At 40.7% G+C, this 18,476-nt stretch overlaps 1 protein-coding gene across 1 annotated transcript in view; it reads left to right on the top strand.

The window, feature by feature from the left end:
• OGDHL (oxoglutarate dehydrogenase L) overlaps positions 1 to 16,630 on the top strand; it is a 62,978-nt gene extending 46,348 nt beyond the window's left edge. The window contains exons 17-24 of the mRNA XM_074233139.1: positions 3,991 to 4,118; positions 4,814 to 4,992; positions 8,028 to 8,099; positions 8,666 to 8,791; positions 10,665 to 10,737; positions 13,098 to 13,261; positions 14,747 to 14,898; positions 15,873 to 16,630. Of these exons, the coding sequence (XP_074089240.1) occupies positions 3,991 to 4,118; positions 4,814 to 4,992; positions 8,028 to 8,099; positions 8,666 to 8,791; positions 10,665 to 10,737; positions 13,098 to 13,261; positions 14,747 to 14,898; positions 15,873 to 15,996 (1,018 nt within the window). The 3' untranslated portion in view covers positions 15,997 to 16,630. The remainder of the gene's footprint in view (positions 1 to 3,990; positions 4,119 to 4,813; positions 4,993 to 8,027; positions 8,100 to 8,665; positions 8,792 to 10,664; positions 10,738 to 13,097; positions 13,262 to 14,746; positions 14,899 to 15,872) is intronic.
• The last annotated feature ends 1,846 nt before the right edge of the window (positions 16,631 to 18,476 follow it).

Below are 18,476 nucleotides of genomic sequence, written 5' to 3'. Positions count from 1 at the left end.
CTATTGAAATGAACAAGTCCATCAAGGGTTGATCATGGCCCCATGTTGTTGTTAGTGTATATAATGATCTTCTGGTTCTGCTCTTTTCACTACACATCAATTCAAGCAAGTCCTTCCAGGCTTTTCTGAAATCCTGTCCCTCATGATTTCTTATAGAACAATAGTGTTCCATCACATACATATACACAATTTGTTCAGCCATTCCCCCATTGATGGACATCCCTTCACTTTCCAGTTCTTTGCCACTACAAACAGCTGCTCTAAATATTTTTGTACATTTGAGATCTTTACTCTTTTTTCATGATCTCTCCAGGATACAGACCCAGTAGTTATTGTTGGATCAAAGGGCATGTACATTTTTATTATCCTTTGGTTATAATTCCAAATGGAAGTAGGAAACTTTTTTAAATAGGTTTTTGCAAGGCAAACGGGGTTAAGTGGCTTGCCCAAGGCCACACAGCTAGGTAATTATTAAGTGTCTGAGACCAGATTTGAACCCAAGTACTCCTGACTCCAGGGCTGGTGCTTTATCCACTATGCCACCTAGCCACCCCAGTAGGAAACTTTTAATGTATCTTCTAAAAAAATTATTCAGAGTTAAGAAATATTTTTGGTATTCAAAGATATAGTTGACTTATATGAATGATTCTGAACAGTTCAGATTTTACTGTAATAAAAATTCCTTATGTTTGTAAAGTACTTTAAAAACACTTTCTCACATTAATCCTCATGCTAACCCTCTGACCATTATTCTCCCTCTCTGCAGATGAAGAAATTGAGGTCTAGAGGGTTAAGTGACTTTCCCAAAGTCTGTAGCAAAGCTAGGACTCCTGATTCCCAGTCTAGGTCTCTTGACCCCCTTCTACCCACACCCCATCACTATAGTAAGCACTTTCGGTTCCCTGCCCCTGCATTCTTTTTCACCTTCTGTCCCAATTCCCAAGTCTTCTTTTTCTGAAACAGGGTCTGGGGGTGCTCATATGACACCTTTACCTCCCATGAGGCAGCTCATTACCTGACTGAGATGTTAACGAGAGCCACTGCTCTCTTCTGCTCAGGGGGTGTGCAGTCTCTTTGCTGTCTCCACTGAGCTGACAGAATGTCCAAGGGGCCCAATAATCCTCCCTGCTTGGGCAAGTGACCGAAGAGCTGACCATATTGGAAGGATTCACTCAGTTAGTCTCAATCATTATTCGGGAAACTAATGGGTTCCAGTAATTGCTTCAGGCATCTCTGTTTGGATAATGGGCTCTTGAAATGCTGATAAATGGAGCTAAACAGCAGGGTTGGGGCACGAGAGGGGGATGGATGAGGAGTGGACCAGTCAAGGATTAAAACATAGTTGGTCCTAAGAGAAGACTCTTTGGGTAGAAGATGGTACCAAGGAAACAAATTTCCAGCCTCAGGCAGACTAGATGTCATTTGGGCTTCTAATGTCCCTGCTTGGAGCACTGGTGTACTTGTCCTTGTAAACAATGGCAGAGTAGGAGATGTGATGGTGACTTTGACCTCATTGATAGGATCACAGGACCATGGACAGGGTTGGGGGTGTATATAAGAGGGAATCAGTGGGGGGAGGGGAAGATGTTGTCTGCATAACTGAACAATGAGAAAAAAGGCTTTTCAGGGCCAGAACTATAGATCTATGCTGCTGGGCAGTACTATTCATTTATATGGCATCCTAGAGACTCTATGGGCTACATTGAGTGCATTTGTGCATTTTCTTTTTATTCCCCCCTCACTTCCTCCAAAATATTCCTCTAGTAATTACTCTTCTCCATTGAATCTTTGATTTCCCCCTTCCACATAAACACAATCTAATTTTTCTTATTCCTAAAACAAAAAATGACCATTTCCCTCAACTCCAGTTACTCCTCCAAGTTGACTCCCCCCCCCACTGTATCACTCTTATCCTCTTTGCTGCCAAATTATTGGAAGAAATATTCTGCACCTGATTTTCTCCACTTCCCCTATCCACATATTTCCTTAATTTAGCATTAAATGGTGTTTTAAGGGTTTCAAAGTGCTATACAAATATTAACTTATTTTATCCACATAACAACCTTGTGAGGAATGTTGTGAGGAATGTTATTTTTTCCCATTTTAGACAGGGGCTAAGTGACTTGCTCAGGGTCACACAGCTGGTATGTTTTTGAGACTGAATTTGTACTCAGTGTTCCTGATTTCAGGTTTGGTGCTCTATCCATTGCACCACCCAGACACCTCAGCTTATTGGATGAAAGGTTCCTTGTAATATTAAAATAATTAAATCAGTACTAAGTGGATAATTAAATAATTAAAATAATGTTCTTCTTTAACCCCATTCAGTATGGCTAACATCTATTTTATTGAATAGATTCCCTTGATAATTGCCACTGACCCCTAATAGCCCAGTGGTGCCATTATCTCATGATCCTCAGTTCTCCTCTTCCCTGATCTCTTGGCAATACTGATAGAATGACACTCTTCCCTTCTGGGTCTTCTCTCCTCAAGTTTATCCCCTCCCTTCTTCCAACTTTTCATTTCCTTTTATTCATAATTCCTGGATGGAGAGCCAGGACAACTTAGATGCAAGTTCCACAATTAACACATCAGCTGTTTGACTCTGGACAAGACATTTAACTTCTTGGTCCCCTGAAGAACTCTCTAAGACAAGAAGTTACTGAGAAGGTGCCTACCTGCACTGGTAGAAGGCTGAACATTTCCCAACATTTAAAAACCCACCAACAGACAAAACCAACCAACCAAAATGAACAAGGGTCTGGTCCTTAATCTCAATTTTTCCATTCACCCAGAGGCTAAAAACTGCAGAACCATCTCTGACTTGCCCTCCCTGCTTTCTCTCATTTCTCTTATGCAAATAGCTGCCAGATTCCGTGAGTAATACTCTTGGCTCCATCCCTACTTTTCCATCCCCATATGCCATTAATGTAGTTTTGGTCCTCATCGACTCCCATGGAGACTTCAATTTCTTTCATTTCTTCACTCCCAGGATACCATTCCTAAATTCATTCTAAGCTCTTCTTTCATCTCCCCCAGCCTTAGATGTGATCACACCAATTCTTCATGGACCTACCTGAAATGACTTGCCATGGTATTTTAGGGTTTTTTTTTTGCAAGGCAATGGGGTTAAGTGGCTTGCCTAAGGCCACACAGCTAGGTCATTAGTAAGTGTCTGAGGTCGGATTTGAACTCAGGGACTCCTGACTCCAGGGCCAGTGCTCTATCTACTGTGCCACCTAGCCGCCCCACCATGGTATTTTAAATAAGGACTAAACACCATAGCACAGCATCAGGAGCCCTCTACTCTGTCTGATTTTCTGTTCTTAGCTTATATCACTTTATCCTTTTTTATATGAATTGCTCCTCCCCATTCAAAATATAGGTGTATCTGACTTTTTAAAACCAAAGGGTAAGATACAGCAGTCATTCCTAGCTTGCTGGTGTTGATTGGTTGTCCCAACCTATTGAGATATCTTTGAATAACAATAACAACAACCTTTCACTTTTATTTGACATTTCAGCTTATAGTCTATTAGAGGAAGCATGATATGGGAAAAGTATTGGGTGAAGGGTGCTATAAATAGCCCTTGATATTGGGAAGGTCAGAGAATGTTTCTTGGAGAAGGTAAGAGTCTAATTGAGTTTTGAAGGTAAGTGCATTTGGCTCCTGTGGTCTTCTAACCATGGCAGCTCTTATTTTAACACCCTTATACAAGGAACCTCCCCAGTGGTAAAGGAGGAAAATGGTGATATTCTAGTAGCTAACTTTCCTGAAGCCAGGGGATTCTATCCATACCATCCAGGGGAATCCATCCTGTGTTTATATAGGAGGCAATGAGGAGGCAGGGAAAAATATCTGGTTTAATCAATGAGCATCTTTTGATAACTTGTCACATTCTCAAGCCCTGAAAATGGATTGGATGAGAAGATAGGAAAAATGATAAGATTTGATCCCCAATATCCAAATCTCTTTCTGTTTGTTTGCAGTCACCGGCACCATGTGCTACATGACCAGGAAGTTGACCGAAGGACATGTGTCCCTATGAATCACCTCTGGCCTGACCAGGCCCCCTATACTGTGTGCAACAGTTCCCTCTCAGAATATGGAGTCCTGGGTGGGTCTGAGCTCTTCTTTTGAATGAGTTGTGGAAATGGTGTGGTGGGAGGGGAGAAACTCAAGGTAGAAAACCAGTTAAAAGGCACTGAAATAGTTACTATAGGAAATGATGAATCACTTCAGAGATGAAAAGGTGGGGATGGGACCAATAGAATGTTCAAGTGCTATTGATTTTGGCAACTGTTTGAATAGAAGAGATAGGCAGGACATTGTGATTTTCAGCCAGAATAAATGGAAAAATGATGTTATTCTTAATAGAGATAAGGTTGTTTGAAGGCAGAACTGGTTTGGGGAGGGGGAAGATAATAAGTCAGGATTAGATAGAATACCATTTTTCATTTCTAGAATTGTCTTTATGAGATTTCCAGTATAGTGGAATCAACCCTGGTTTTAGACTTGGGAGACCTTGGTTCAGTTCCTCCCTTGTGACCTTGGTGATCAGGTGTAGCTAATGTTCATCAGTAATTTATCCATTTACACAAATGAATGCCTCTTTGAAAGAAGATTAGTAGCGTGTTAGAGCCTAGAGGTAAGGATCACTCACCACCACTGGGGTTGGGAATCTCTTCTTGTGCCATCTAGGCAGAAGGGGTTAGAGTAGGAGCTGATAGGGAGTTTAGATTAGGGAAAATCAAGAAAGGGGAAAATAGGTCCTTCCTTCATGACTCTTGTCTTCATGTCTTTACTATTTAGGGTTTGAGCTTGGCTTTGCCATGGCCAGTCCCAATGCCCTTGTGTGTTGGGAAGCCCAATTTGGTGACTTCTATAACACTGCACAGTGCATCATCGACCAGTTCATCAGTTCTGGCCAGACCAAATGGGTTCGACATAATGGCATTGTATTGCTCCTCCCCCATGGCATGGAGGGCATGGTAAGGCAACTGGGTCAGGTGGGATGGGGGGCATGTCAAGGGCTTTTTAGAGACCACAATGGGGCATATGTTCACTCCTAGGTGCTTTTTATCACAGACTATAATACTGCACAAACCCTATAGCAATTGCATAAAAACAAAACAACAGTGTTTGGCAGCAACTAGAGAGCCAAGACTTCAAATCAGGAAGTTCTAGGTTCTAGTCTGGTCTATGACATACATAGGCTTTGTCACTCTAGGAAAATCACTTAATCTTTCAGTGACAGAGTTAGCACTAAGACTAAAAGTTACAGAGAAAGTAACTTTGGTAAAGGGAATTTCTTCACCTGGGAGTTCATTCTAATGTGGAAACCACAGTCCCTATCCCATTCTGCCTGAAAAATGTTTTGTTTTGTTTTGTTTTCTCACAATTTGGTAAAACACATATTAATTTGTACCCCTATAATGAGATCTCTCCCTAAAGAAAAAAATAATTATATTTATATTCAAGTTATATTTATATATTACATATTACATTGTATATTGTAAATAAATATATTTATTATGTTTATAAAGTTATGTCAATGTAGATATATGTAACTATAATAGTCACTATGTGATTATTATACTATAGCATATATTATGTGTTACTATTGATCTATTATCATATATAGTTGTTATAATATATAATTATATATTTAGAATATATTGTTATGTGCAGCATTATATGTGATTACATCATATAAAGCATATCTTATATAACTTTATATTACATACTTATAAATTATATGTTGTTATGATATGTGATATATTATGTTATATATGACTATAATGATGTAACAATTTTACATGTAGCAACTATCATATTTTAGCCACTATAGAATATTTAACTATGTGTAACACAATGTATGATTTTCTAAATAATTATATTTCTGTATAACTCTAGGATGTTATATATAACTGAATGAATCTACTATGAGACATTAAAAATAAGGGGTGGCTAGGTGGTGCAGTGGATAAAGCACTGGAGTCAGTAGTACCTGGGTTCAAATCTGGTCTCAGACACTTAATAATTACCTAGCTGTGTGGCCTTGGGCAAGCCACTTAACCCCGTTTGCCTTGCAAAAACCTAAAAAAAAATACTATGAGAGCATGTATATATTACAAAGTATAGCACAGAAACAAATATAAAAAACTTTTTATAGAACATTTATTACCTTTTTTATGTAGACACATGAACACTTTAGTGCTTTGTTGGCTCTGAGATCTTTGATGATCCCCTTTAAAGAATATTTTAAAAAATAACCACAGTTACAAAGGCTACATACAATACAGAGAGGAGGAGAATGTTGAGAAAAGGAGAAATTTTTTGAGAAGCCTTCCTTCCCCCTTCACCCCTCCCAGCTTAGTTTGGTCACTGGGAATAAGAGATAGAAAATGTGATTCTGCTGAGGGCTTCAATGACTCCAAGAATAACTCCAAATTGATTGATCAGGAGACAAATTGGACTTTCAAGATACCCTTATTCCCTTTCCTGCTCCCCTGCTGGAAGCATCTGTCATAGGACAAGGCATGTCATATCCTCCTTTGGGAGTCTGCTGTCTAGATCCCTTTTCAGAGAATGCATAAAATAAAATATGTAAGATTACAAAGAGAACATCTTGGAATAGTAAAAAAACCCATGTACAATTTGTCCATCACACTCACATACATATACATATGAACATAAGTTCATCAACCCCCATATTAAGAACCTTTGCTCTAGGTAGCCACAGATTTGAGCAAACTCTTTGGATTCAATGATTCCCATCCCTACCTTGTAAGAGGAGGGGAGGGCACTTTCATTAATTGGTACTTGCTTGGTGAGACTTACTGATGATTTAAAAGGAGTTTCTGTGTTTAACTGAAGCTTGACTGTGTAAGACCAGTTCTTTTTGGATAGTTCTGATAGAATTGAGGTTGGAGGTGGTAGAATTTGGTGGTGGTGAGGGGTTAGGGGTCATTGGTACAGACCTTGGAATCTGGAACATTTAATTCTATCTATCTTCTCTGGCTGGAATGATGCAAATGACAGGCCTACCTTATTTACACCAGTTATCTGTTCCTCTTTACCTTAACCTCCCTATACCCCCCTAAGTGATAAGATTACTTTGATTAGTCCAGTTAGTGACTAATCTCTCTTCTCTGAGCTCCCATGCCCCAGTTATCTTTCCTTGTACATTATCATAGTCCATCATCATAGCTGCGATACTATTGCTCTTAGTTAGCAATCACAGAGCACTTAAAGGTTTGCAAGTCTTCAACGTATCTTTTGTCATCCCTTAATGGTGGTGCCCTCCCTCTGTTGCTATTTTCATTTTTATCCTGTCTGAATAGACTTGTTTATCTGTCATCTCCCCATTAGAAGATGAGTTCTCTGAGAGCTCATTGTCTTTTGACTTTCTTTGCATTTTTGCCATTTACCACAATGTTTGTACATAGTTTGAGCTTAATAAATGTTCATTAACTAAATGACTGACAGATTCTGACAACAACCTTATGAAGAGAAAATGGGCTAAATGATTTGCTCAGGGTCACACAGCTAATAAGTATGTGAGACAGGATTATGAACTTGGGTCTTCTTAATATGAAGTCCAGTATTCCTGTTTGCAATATTCGCTTAGCTGTGTGACCTTGGGCAAGTCACTTAAACCTGCTGAGCCTCAGTTTCCTTATTTATAGAACAGGGATAACAACAGCATCACAAGATTGTTTTGTGGATCAAATGAAATATATATGCTATCATTATTATTAGCTTTAAAAATGATCATCATCACTATATTTATTAGTACCAGTATTATTAGTGGTAGCAGTAGCAGCAGTACTAACAGTAGCAACAACAACATCAGCAGCTCTTGTTTCTTATTGGGAGACATTTAGAGCAAAAACGCCTTCAGGTGAGAGTTCATAACCTCTCTCCCAGAAATTAGTTCGTCCATTGCTCTAAATGGACACAAACAGTTCTACTAAGCCAGTGCTTAGTAAGTCTTAGGTGAATGAATGACTGTTATTTTCAGGGCCCTGAACACTCCTCCGCCCGACCAGAGAGGTTCCTGCAAATGAGCAATGATGATTCAGATGCCTATCCCGTAAGTCATGAGCCCCCATGGGCTACTTTACCTCTCTTTACTCCCTGGGGTATTTTGTGGTCATTGGGGACCACTGGGTTTCCTTCCTTTCCAAGATCTCTGATTCCTGCCCTGTGCTGAATTTATCTGGATGCAGGTTCCCCACAGGTTAGGTTGAGACCCTAAATATGCTAATAGGGAAGAGAGAGATTCCATGAAGAAGGTCAAAGGGAAAAGAGACAGGGGAATGTGGGAGGCAAGCTGTCATTTTTTTTTCAGTTTTGCATCTGCTTGGACCTGGCTGGGGAAGGAGTTGACCTGGCTGGTTTCATGGGAAGGCAGGGGAGTCCAAAACTAGGAGGGAGGGCAAGTCCAAGGCTAATGACTTAAGTATAAAAGGTTGGGATGTTTTGGGATAGCTTTGCAGGTGAAACTACCTGGGGTTGGGAGGGAATGGGGAGAGATGATTAGTAGACCTCTCCTAGGAGGGAGGTTGTGGGTTCTAGTCTCCTTCCTTCAGCTGGATCCCCTTTATCTGAAGAGAGGTGAGTATGTGGGGGCTTCTCAGGTGGATCTTCTGCTCCCAGGAGTTCAGTGATGACTTTGAGGTGGGACAGCTCTATGATTGCAACTGGATTGTGGTCAACTGCTCCACACCTGCCAACTACTTTCATGTACTCCGAAGGCAGATCCTCCTCCCTTTCAGGAAACCGGTGAGTCATGGGTCCAAGGTTTTCTCAGTGTCTTTGTTTGATGAACTTAAAGTGGTTAGAACCATTTGAAAATTTCTGAGGTTTTTATGGGTTCTCTTTTTCAGAGCTCTAGGGAGGAGCTTATTCTATGAGTTTTTTAAAAAAAAGTTATAATTATATTTTGTTCTTAGATCTGAATATGAGCCTTTCCTCCTTCTTCACTCAGAAAACCATCCCTTTTAACAAAGAATAAACAGGAAAGGAGGGGGGAGGGGGAAGGTCAATTAAGCAAAACTAACCAATGCATCAGCAGAGTCTGATAGTATATACATACATACATATATATATATGTATATATATGTATGTATATAACATGTTTCCCACTCATAATCCCTTAGCTCTGCAAAGGAGGGACATTTTTCTCATCTTTGGGGCTAAGCTTGGTCATTATCATGACACAGGGTTCAGTTTCCTTGGGCTTGATGAAATGTCCCTAGCTGGTGTGGAATTGATATAATCCGGTTCTCCTTTAGAAGCTTTCCCTGAATTCCCCTGAAATTATCCCCTGCCTGCCCTGATCAATCTTTTCTTTTATTATACTGTCATTGGGGCAGGGAAAGAGTGGAGAGAGAGGATAAACTCCTGCCTAGAATAAAGCTGTTGATAGACTATGAGTGTCCCCCTCACATAATAACACCTTGCAAGAATTGCAAGGTGCAAAGGTTTTCACATCCATTATCATTTCATTTTCACAACAGTGTGGTTACGAGACAGGTAGGAGGGTGCTGACAAATAACAACCAACTCTCTCTACAAAAAACAAAAACTAAACACATAACACATCTTTAAATTTCATCTGTATTAATAATACTTCACCTTCCGAAATCTAGACAATCAACAAAACAATAAAATCAAGCCCTGATTTCTAGGGTCTCTTACTTTTTGAAATCTAAATGGCAGACATTTTAGGTCGCATAGAATGGTAGTGGGAAAGCACAGCTGATTACATTTTGCTGGTTTGTAGAGGTCCCGAATAATTAATTAGACTCATAGAACAATAGAGTTCAACTCCCAGCCCATAGACCTCATAGCTAGAGAAGTTGGGTGGGAAGTTGGAAGGAAAAGTGATTTGTAATTCCCACTCCTGAAAATTTCATGGAAATAGCCTTGCCCCTGGCTGCCAATTTATATAGAGTTTGAGAATGGCCTTCGAGTTTTCCCATAATGATGTTTCTCAGTTGTAGGCATAGGCTATTAACAGAGGGGGATGTGTCATTGGGTTGGCCCCAGCCAAGGTCTGTTGGGAGAGGGGTCAGAAAGAGGCGGTCTGTATCTTCTACCCCAGCGAGATGGAACCTAGTGGGATGAACAGTGGTTGGGAGATCTGAATTCTAGTCAGCTCCTGGGTGACACTGGGCAAGAAGACACTGAATCTCTCCAGGTTTCAGTTTCTTGCTTTGTAAAATGAGATTAATTGCTATTACCTCCCTTCCCTACCATGCTTGAGATATAATGAATGTGCTTTGAAAACATTCATCTTAATCCAAGTGCAACATGGGCCATTGGGATGTGGAGAGCAGGATCCTCTCCTCCACTCAACAGATGGGGATGGAAATGACAGAGGAGTGAGGGAAGAGTTAAAAACTTTTACAAAGTACTTGCTATATCCCAGTGCTAAGCACTTTACGAATATTATTTCATTTGTTCCTCACAATGACTCTGGGGTTAGGTGCTATTATCATCATTTTGCAGTTGAGGAAACTGAGACAGAGAATGGTTGTGATTTTACCAGGGTCATGCAACTAGGATATGTCTAAGGCCAAATTTGAACTTGGGTCTGCAAGCCCAGTGCTCCATCCACTGGCCCTCCTAACCTTCCAACATTTCTTTTCCAGCTGATCATCTTTACTCCCAAGTCCTTGCTGCGGCACCCTGAGGCCAAGTCCAGCTTTGATGAGATGGTATCTGGTAAGCACCTTTTTCAGAGTATGAGGGAGGGAGAGTGGGTATCCTAGAAGATGGACTGAGTTGGGGGTAAACCTTGCCATGAGGATTCTCAAGGAAATGATTTTGCACATTGTCAATGTGGCAAACTCAGTGTCTCGGGGGAAGGGGCAGGGAGCCTCAAGTCATAAAAGACCCCCCCAAATCACTTGGTCTGGCACTGCAAGGCAACCACAGTCAGGATTCGAAATTCAATAAATCTAGTAGTTTTTTAGGGTTAGGATTTTTAAGTTGTTATAAATATCCAAATGACTTTTGGTAGAAAAAAGTTTCCCTACCTATGCTCTAGGGGATTTCAGAATCCCCAGAGGTGAGTTGGGCTCCTGGGGTCATGGTGAGCTCTACTGTGGTTCCCCAGGTTGTGCCCAGGAGATGGAGAGAAGGATGTTGGCTGTCCAGAACCTTCTGCTGATAATGAACAGACAGGAAAGATGGTTGCTTGAGTCTGCCATAGAGAGCCCCCATTCATAGCTCAAGACTATATCTAAGAAGGTTTTCCTCTTAGCAAGGGGAAAAAAAGTCAGCCTACAAATTGTTACATAGGGACACTCATATCAAATACCAATAACACCAAGGCTAAACAAGTAACCCAGACAATGGGCACAGAGGAATTTAAAGGAGGTGATGATTAGTCAACAGCTTCACGGAGGAGATGGGATTTAAATTAGGCCTTGAAGGCTTCGTAGGCTTCAGGGAGGTAGAGAGGAGGATGGTGTTTCTAAGATGAAGTGGGCCAAGTCTAAGCTAAAGTGGGAATGGGAAGCCAGGGTTGTAGAAAGATCAGGTCTTTGGGTAAGATAAGAATTCCTCTTGTTCTCTTAGTCTCTTTGGCCTGGGGGTCACCTCTCTCTTGCTGACCCAGTCCTGACTGAGCTCAAGAAGGGATGTCAATGAGAACTCTCTATTTGACCCCTGAGTCCCTCTTCTATAAATCTTCTTCAGGTCCCTTAAGAGCTATAATGCTCCTGGTAATGGGTTTATTAATTGTTGCTGACATCAGCTTACTGAACGTGTTATTAATGAGAAAGGCCTGGTATATGTTGTGAAAGGAGCTTTGGATCGGCTGTGACATTCCAATTACATTTTCAAAGGATCTGGAAACCTTTCTCCCAGGGCCTGGTAGTAACTAACCCCCAAGTCTAATTCAATATGTATTAAAAGTTATTTTTTTATGAATTCTTAGGGCTTCTTTGCTGAACTACAGCATATAACTGTGTACTGATTGTGACTTTCCCCTTTCCTAATAGAACCAGAAATTTGGCAAAGTGATCAATAAAATTCTTGAGTGCCTATACATCCATGTTGGGGTCTGTGGGACATTACAGGACCACCAATCTAGAGCCAGAAGAGACTTTAGGGATTAGCTGGGCCAACTCATTCCCCCCCCCCTTTTTTTTTAACAGATGAGTAAACTGAATTTCAGAGAGATTTAAATGACTAAGAAAATCAGGCAGACCTATTTTTCTTTCTTTTTTAAAAAAAATATTTATTTTGAATTTTACAATGTTTCCCCTAATCTTGCTTCCCTTCCTCCCACCCCCCACAAAAGGCTGTCTGTTATAGACCTATTTTTCTTTGTCTTTTTGCCTTTCATACAGTGCCTGGTTTGTTCAGTAGCTGTTTAGTAATGTTTGTTGAAGTGAATTGAATTGACTTAGACAAAAGAAACAGAGGACAGGATCAGAGCTGTAAGGGAGATTCCATTCTAGTCAGGGAATCAAGACCTCCCTATCTCTCAGAAATGTCTCAGAAATAAAAGTTGACTTTACATAGTCAAGTACTAAGTATTGGGGTTCTTTCCCCTTTGGGCTGACTGGTGAGAGAGCAGAGAATGGAGAGGTCTCCATGGACTGGATCTATTAGGGAATCCTTTATAAATCTGCCTCTGAAAGAATGGCACCATATTTGAAAAAAAAATGAGTCCAGAATGACTGGAGAAATAGACTCTTGTCAGTAGTAATTAAAGAAGAAATCTTTGAGGGAATAGCAAGAATAGTCTCTTATCACAAAGACAAGGCCTATAGTTGTGTTTTGAAGATATCTTGGTTATGTTCCTTTTCCTTATTTCCTCATTCCTCTATAAACTATCACTTCCCTTCTCCCTTCCCCCTTTGTCTAGTTTCCAAGGGCCTGCTACTTGAAGGCCACCTCTGGCAGCTCACAAATCTATATGACTTACAATCTTGGGGAGGAAACGAGCCAAGTGTGGGTCTAGGGTTATTGCTGGGATCTCTGTCCCCATGGCCACAGAGGCAGGATTTTTCCCCCCTCTTCTCCAGTTGATATTTAAACCAATATTGGCCATGAATGATGGTTTCTTGAAGGGACCAGCTTCCGACGGGTGATTCCTGAGGAGGGGTCAGCTTCCCAGGTCCCTGAAGATGTAAAGCGGCTGATATTTTGCACTGGAAAGGTATACTATGATCTAGTAAAGGAACGAAAAAACCAAGATTTGGACAAGCAAGTAGCCATTACTCGGGTAGAACAGGTAAGGATGATCCTTCCTCCCCCACCTGTCTAAGACACACACCAACATTTTTTAAATTAATTTTTATTAAATATATTATTTGAGTTTTACAATTTCCCCCCCATCTTGCTTCCCCACCCCCACAGAAAGCACTCTGTCAGTCTTTACTTTGTTTCCATGTTTTACCTTGATCCAAATTGGGTGTGATGAGAGAGAAATCATATCCTTAAAGAAGAGAAGTCTAAGAGGTGACAAGATCAGACAATAAGATATCTGGTTTTTTCCTAAATTAAAGGGAATAGTCCTTGAACTTTGTTCAAACTCCACAGCTCCTTATCTGGATACAGACGGCACTCTCCTTTGCAGACAGCCCAAAATTGTTCCTGATTGTTGCACTGATGGAATGAGCGAGTCCTTCAAGGTTGATCATCACCCCCATGTTGCTGTTAGGGTGTACAGTGTTTTTCTGGTTCTGCTCATCTCACTCAGCATCAGTTCATGCAAATCCCTCCAGGCTTCCCTGAAATCCTGTCCCTCCTGGTTCCTAATAGAACAATAGTGTTCCATGACATACATATACCACAGTTTACTAAGCCATTCCCCAATTGAAGGACATTTATTTGATTTCCAATTCTTTGCCACCACAAACAGGGCTGCTATAAATATTTTTGTACAAGTAATGTTTTTACCCTTTTTCCTCATCTCTTCAGGGTATAGACCCAGTATGGTATTGCTGGATCAAAGGGTATGCACATTTTTGTTGCCCTTTGGGCATAGTTCCAAATAGCTCTCCAGAAAGGTTGGATGAGTTCACAGCTCCACCAACAGTGTAATAGTGTCCTAGATTTCCCACAACCCTTCCAACAATGATCATTATCCTTTCTGGTCATATTGGCCAATCTGAGAGGACACACTAACATTTTCATACTGTTCCTGGGTATCCTGGAAAATTCTAGCCTGGGAAACCTGGGTTTTATATTAGTTTATCACTAAATTCCTGTGTATACTTAAGTAAGCTATATCCCCTCTATGAGCCTCAGTATGAAGAAGGTGGATAAGGTGAAAATAGCTAGTTATATAGAGAGTATTTTAAAGTTTGCAAAGCACTTTATAAACATAATTTCATTTGATTCTCATAACAATCCTGAAAGGTAGGGTGTTATTATCCCCATGTTATCATCCCCCAAAAGTGATTTGCCCAGGGTCAGACAGTTGGTAACTGATGGGTTGGATTGGAACTCAGAGTCTTCATGATTGTAAGCCCATCTGCTGAGTTACCCAGCTGCTAAGACATGTTAGCATGAATATTATCCCCCTCCCCCTCGGACCAGCAGGAATCTGGGTTTAAAGTGAATGGGAGATGTTTTGACCATACAGAATGGTAGTAGAGGGGAAGGAAAGCCAATTGCATTTTGCTAGTAACTGGATTTTCACTGGTAATAAGAAAAGATTTTTTGTTTTTTTAAACTCTTTTCTCATCTTTGGCCATGTGGTCCTCTCCCACAGATCTTTCCCTTCCCTTTTGACCTCATAAAACAAGAAATTGAAAAATATCCAGGCGCTGAACTCATTTGGTGTCAAGAAGAACACAAGAACATGGGCTACTATGATTACATCAGCCCTCGGTTCCTCACCCTCAGCCGGACTCGGCCCATCTGGTATGGAGCTTGTGACAATAGAAGAACAGTGGGCTGGATTTTGTTGGGCATTTCCATTTATAGTTTCTACATGTGCAGGCAGTTCACTCAGAAGTGGAAAGAATTTTTTTAATTAAAATTTTTTTTTGTTTTTGCAAGGCAATGGGGTTAAGTGACGTGCCTAAGATCACACAACTAGGTAATTATTAAGTGTCTGAGGCCATATTTGAACTCAAGTCCCCCAGGGCCAGTGCTCTATCCACTGTACCACTTAGTCACCCCAGTGGAGAGAATTAAAAGTTGACATGATATAGTCAAGGACTAAGTTGTTGGGGTTCTGACCCTTAGACAAGGTAGGAGGGTAGAGGATGGAGAAGTTACTGTGGGCTGGATCCATTGGGGAAATCCTTTGTAAAACTTGAAGAATGAATAAAAGAATCTTGAAACAACTTGGGGTGGGGAGGAAGTACAATAGACCTATTAGGAGATTTAATAAACCTCAAGATGACCCAAAGGGAGGAGGGATGGCTGGAGTCAGAATCCATAAAAAGATCTGACAGTCCAGAACAGGGTGATCTCATGAGATGAAATTCATTAGGGATGGAAGTAAAATCTAGTACTTGACTTCAAGAGATGAACTGTACAGAAAAAAAGGTTGGATGGGGGGAGACAGAGTTAGTATAACAGCTTTCTTGATGAAGATCTGGAGTTCTTAGTGACTACAAGTTCAGTCTGAATCAATGATGAGATGTGACTGCCAAAGAAGGGAGCTGATCTTTGGTTATGTCCAGAGCAGCATGATGTCTAGTACTAAAGAGGTGACCTCTTGGTCAGTCCTCATCTGCAATGGTATGTTTAGTTCTACTACGACAGTTTGAAAAGGGTCCTAAGAAGCAGATTTTCTGATTCCCATCTTCTTTGAAGGCTGCTCTCTCTCGACTTCCGACCTTAAGAAACTGCTGGGGTGGGGTAATCACTGGTTTCTTGTTCTCCAGGTACGTTGGTCGTGACCCAGCTGCTGCTTCTGCCACGGGGAACAAGAATACCCATCTGGTGTCTTTGAAAAAGTTCCTGGACACAGCCTTCAATCTGGAGGCATTCGAAGGAAAGACATTTTAGAGCTGAGGGACAGGACTGCCATCTCTCTAGCTTTCCCTCTGGGTGACTGAGTGATGATGAGACGAGTGACTCCCAAAGACTGTGAGAAGATTCCAAGGAAACACAGGGAGTGGGTGGAGGGCCATCCTTCTGTGGATTTGATTTTTTTCCCTTTTTCTGGTGAGGCCCTGAGGAAGGAAGAGAGTCTGGGACAGGTGCAGGACCTTGGGCTGGGGTTTCATTCAGGGTTAAATATTGCCTTTCCCTTCCAACTTGTTGGTTTAAATCTCTCTTCCTAGGTTCTCTTCTTGCCTATTTAATTAGGATTTTATCTCTTTGTGAAGCCAATGGAAAAGACTCATTGGTTGAGACCAGCCTGCCTGTCTCTTTCCCTTTCTTTGCAACCTGATGTCATGGAAAGAATAGGCAGTAGATGAGAAGAAAATATTATTTTGTGTTCTTCTAAATGGGGATTTCAGCAATAAAACTGGGTAAAGCTAAGTAATATTGGAGCAACTGGATTTTTTTGGACCCTGTTTTACAGGGCCACATAATATGAAGTTTGTCTGTCCCTGTGATCTGTATGCCCAGGACTCAATGTGTGTACCAAAGTAGAAAACAAAATTAATGTAGAAATAAACAATGATAAAACTGATCTCCTTGCTACTTTGTGTGTGTGTGTGTGTGTGTGTGTGTGTGTGTGTGTATGTATGTATGTAAAGAGAGACATAGATAAAGGCAGCGCTTCTGTATATATTTCTCAGTGCTAGGTAAATAGATGATTAATAAATGTCTGTTGACTGGAAATGAAATATAAACATATATATGTATATAATACATATATTATATACATATATATAGCTGTCCACCCCTCATAGTTCGCAACAGGACAATAACACATGCTCTGAGCTTTGAAGGTTCTTCCTCTGAGAGCCAGAGTTTATGAGATATTGAAAAATCTATTGGTATCTCTGTCCTTGACTTCTGTTGGTTTTACTCCTTAGTAACATTACAAAAGGAGAGGGCTTATAAAACTCTTTAAAATAGTTTTTAGAAACCCTTAAAGGGAAAAATAAAACCGGACTGCAATCAGGCATTTTAAATCTTTAAATCTCAAAAATCATTACACCCATGAGTGTTTCTGAATGATCTGAAAGAATGTTTTCTTCATTAATTACTTAACCTCATGGAACCAAATCTTTTCAGGCAATTTTTGCTAATAAGTGATATAATTAATTTTTAGAACTGAGGAGTTGTTTTCAGGTGAGGTGTTTATGCTTTTATCTTTTTTGTTGGTTTTTTATGCTTTTATGCAGGGGAACTCTTGGTTTAAAAATTCCCTCCCCTGATGCAGGGAGATTCTTCTGTAACTTTATAATTTTAGGGAATTGCTTGGGGCCCTGAAAGGTGATTCACCTAAGTGGATGTGTCAGAAGCTGGATCTGAATCTAAGTACTTCTGACTCTTAAGGCCATTGTTCTAGCTCTTTATACTCTGTTGTAGGGGACCGAGTGTTGGGTCTGAAATCTGGAGGACTTCAGTTCAGATCCAGGCTCAGACACTAGCTGTATTCCCCTGAGCCAGTTAGAGCCTCTGTTTGCCTCAGTTTTCCTCATCTTGAGGTTGTTGTTGGAATCCAATGAGAGATTTGTAAAGCAATTGAACCCAGTAGCATGCTATATAAATGTTAGTTATTATTCTATTTCTATTACATTGGGAAAAAGTAACACCTGTAGAACTAGGAAATCTGGTTCAAATCCTGCCTCTGATACTTAATGCTTTTGTAACCTTGGACAAGTCATCGTCTCCCTGTGCTTCAATTTCCTAATCTGTAAAAGGAGGGGTTTCTGAAGCCCCTCCCAGCTCTGCATCTAAAAACCCTGCCATGCTGATGAGGCTGTAGTCAGTCGATAGGACCTAGAGCTTAGAAGGGTTCTCAGAGACCTTCTAGTCCAATTCCCTCTTCTTACAAATTAGGAAACTGAGGTCCAGGGAGGTTGTGACTCAGCAAACATCATACTGCTTCTTGGTGTATCTGGAACCAGCTCCTTATGTTTCAAAAACTCTGGCCCTAATTAAAAACACCGAACTTTAGAGCCAAGAGCTAGCACGTTCATTTCTAACTGTTTCCTGATGGTTGCATTTGCTGTGTTTTTAAGCCATTGTCACTAAATATGAATTCATAATTAGCCACAGAGAATTACCCTGTGTCCCACTTAACAGAAGTGTTTGCTTCATTAGTGACACAACCAGCTGGTAGCTGGCTCTTTGAAATCAAAGCAAGCCCAGTTGTTTGCCATGAGGGACACATAGCAACCTGGGTGAGCTGCTGACATGCTCTTGGACTTGATTTGAATTGAGAAAGAATTGGTTTCCCTAGAACACCCTGAATTGTATCTCAGTTGGATAACCCTGTTTGATTTTGAATGCTTGGACTTTGGAAAATGTGCATAATTAGAGACTGCCTTCTGTGGAAAGATCATTCCAGTTTCACTGCCTCC

The sequence above is a fragment of the Macrotis lagotis genome, chromosome 4 (assembly GCF_037893015.1).
Source record: "Macrotis lagotis isolate mMagLag1 chromosome 4, bilby.v1.9.chrom.fasta, whole genome shotgun sequence".
NCBI classification, from domain to species: Eukaryota; Metazoa; Chordata; class Mammalia; order Peramelemorphia; family Peramelidae; genus Macrotis; species Macrotis lagotis.
This window is presented reverse-complemented; position numbering and strand designations above follow the sequence as displayed.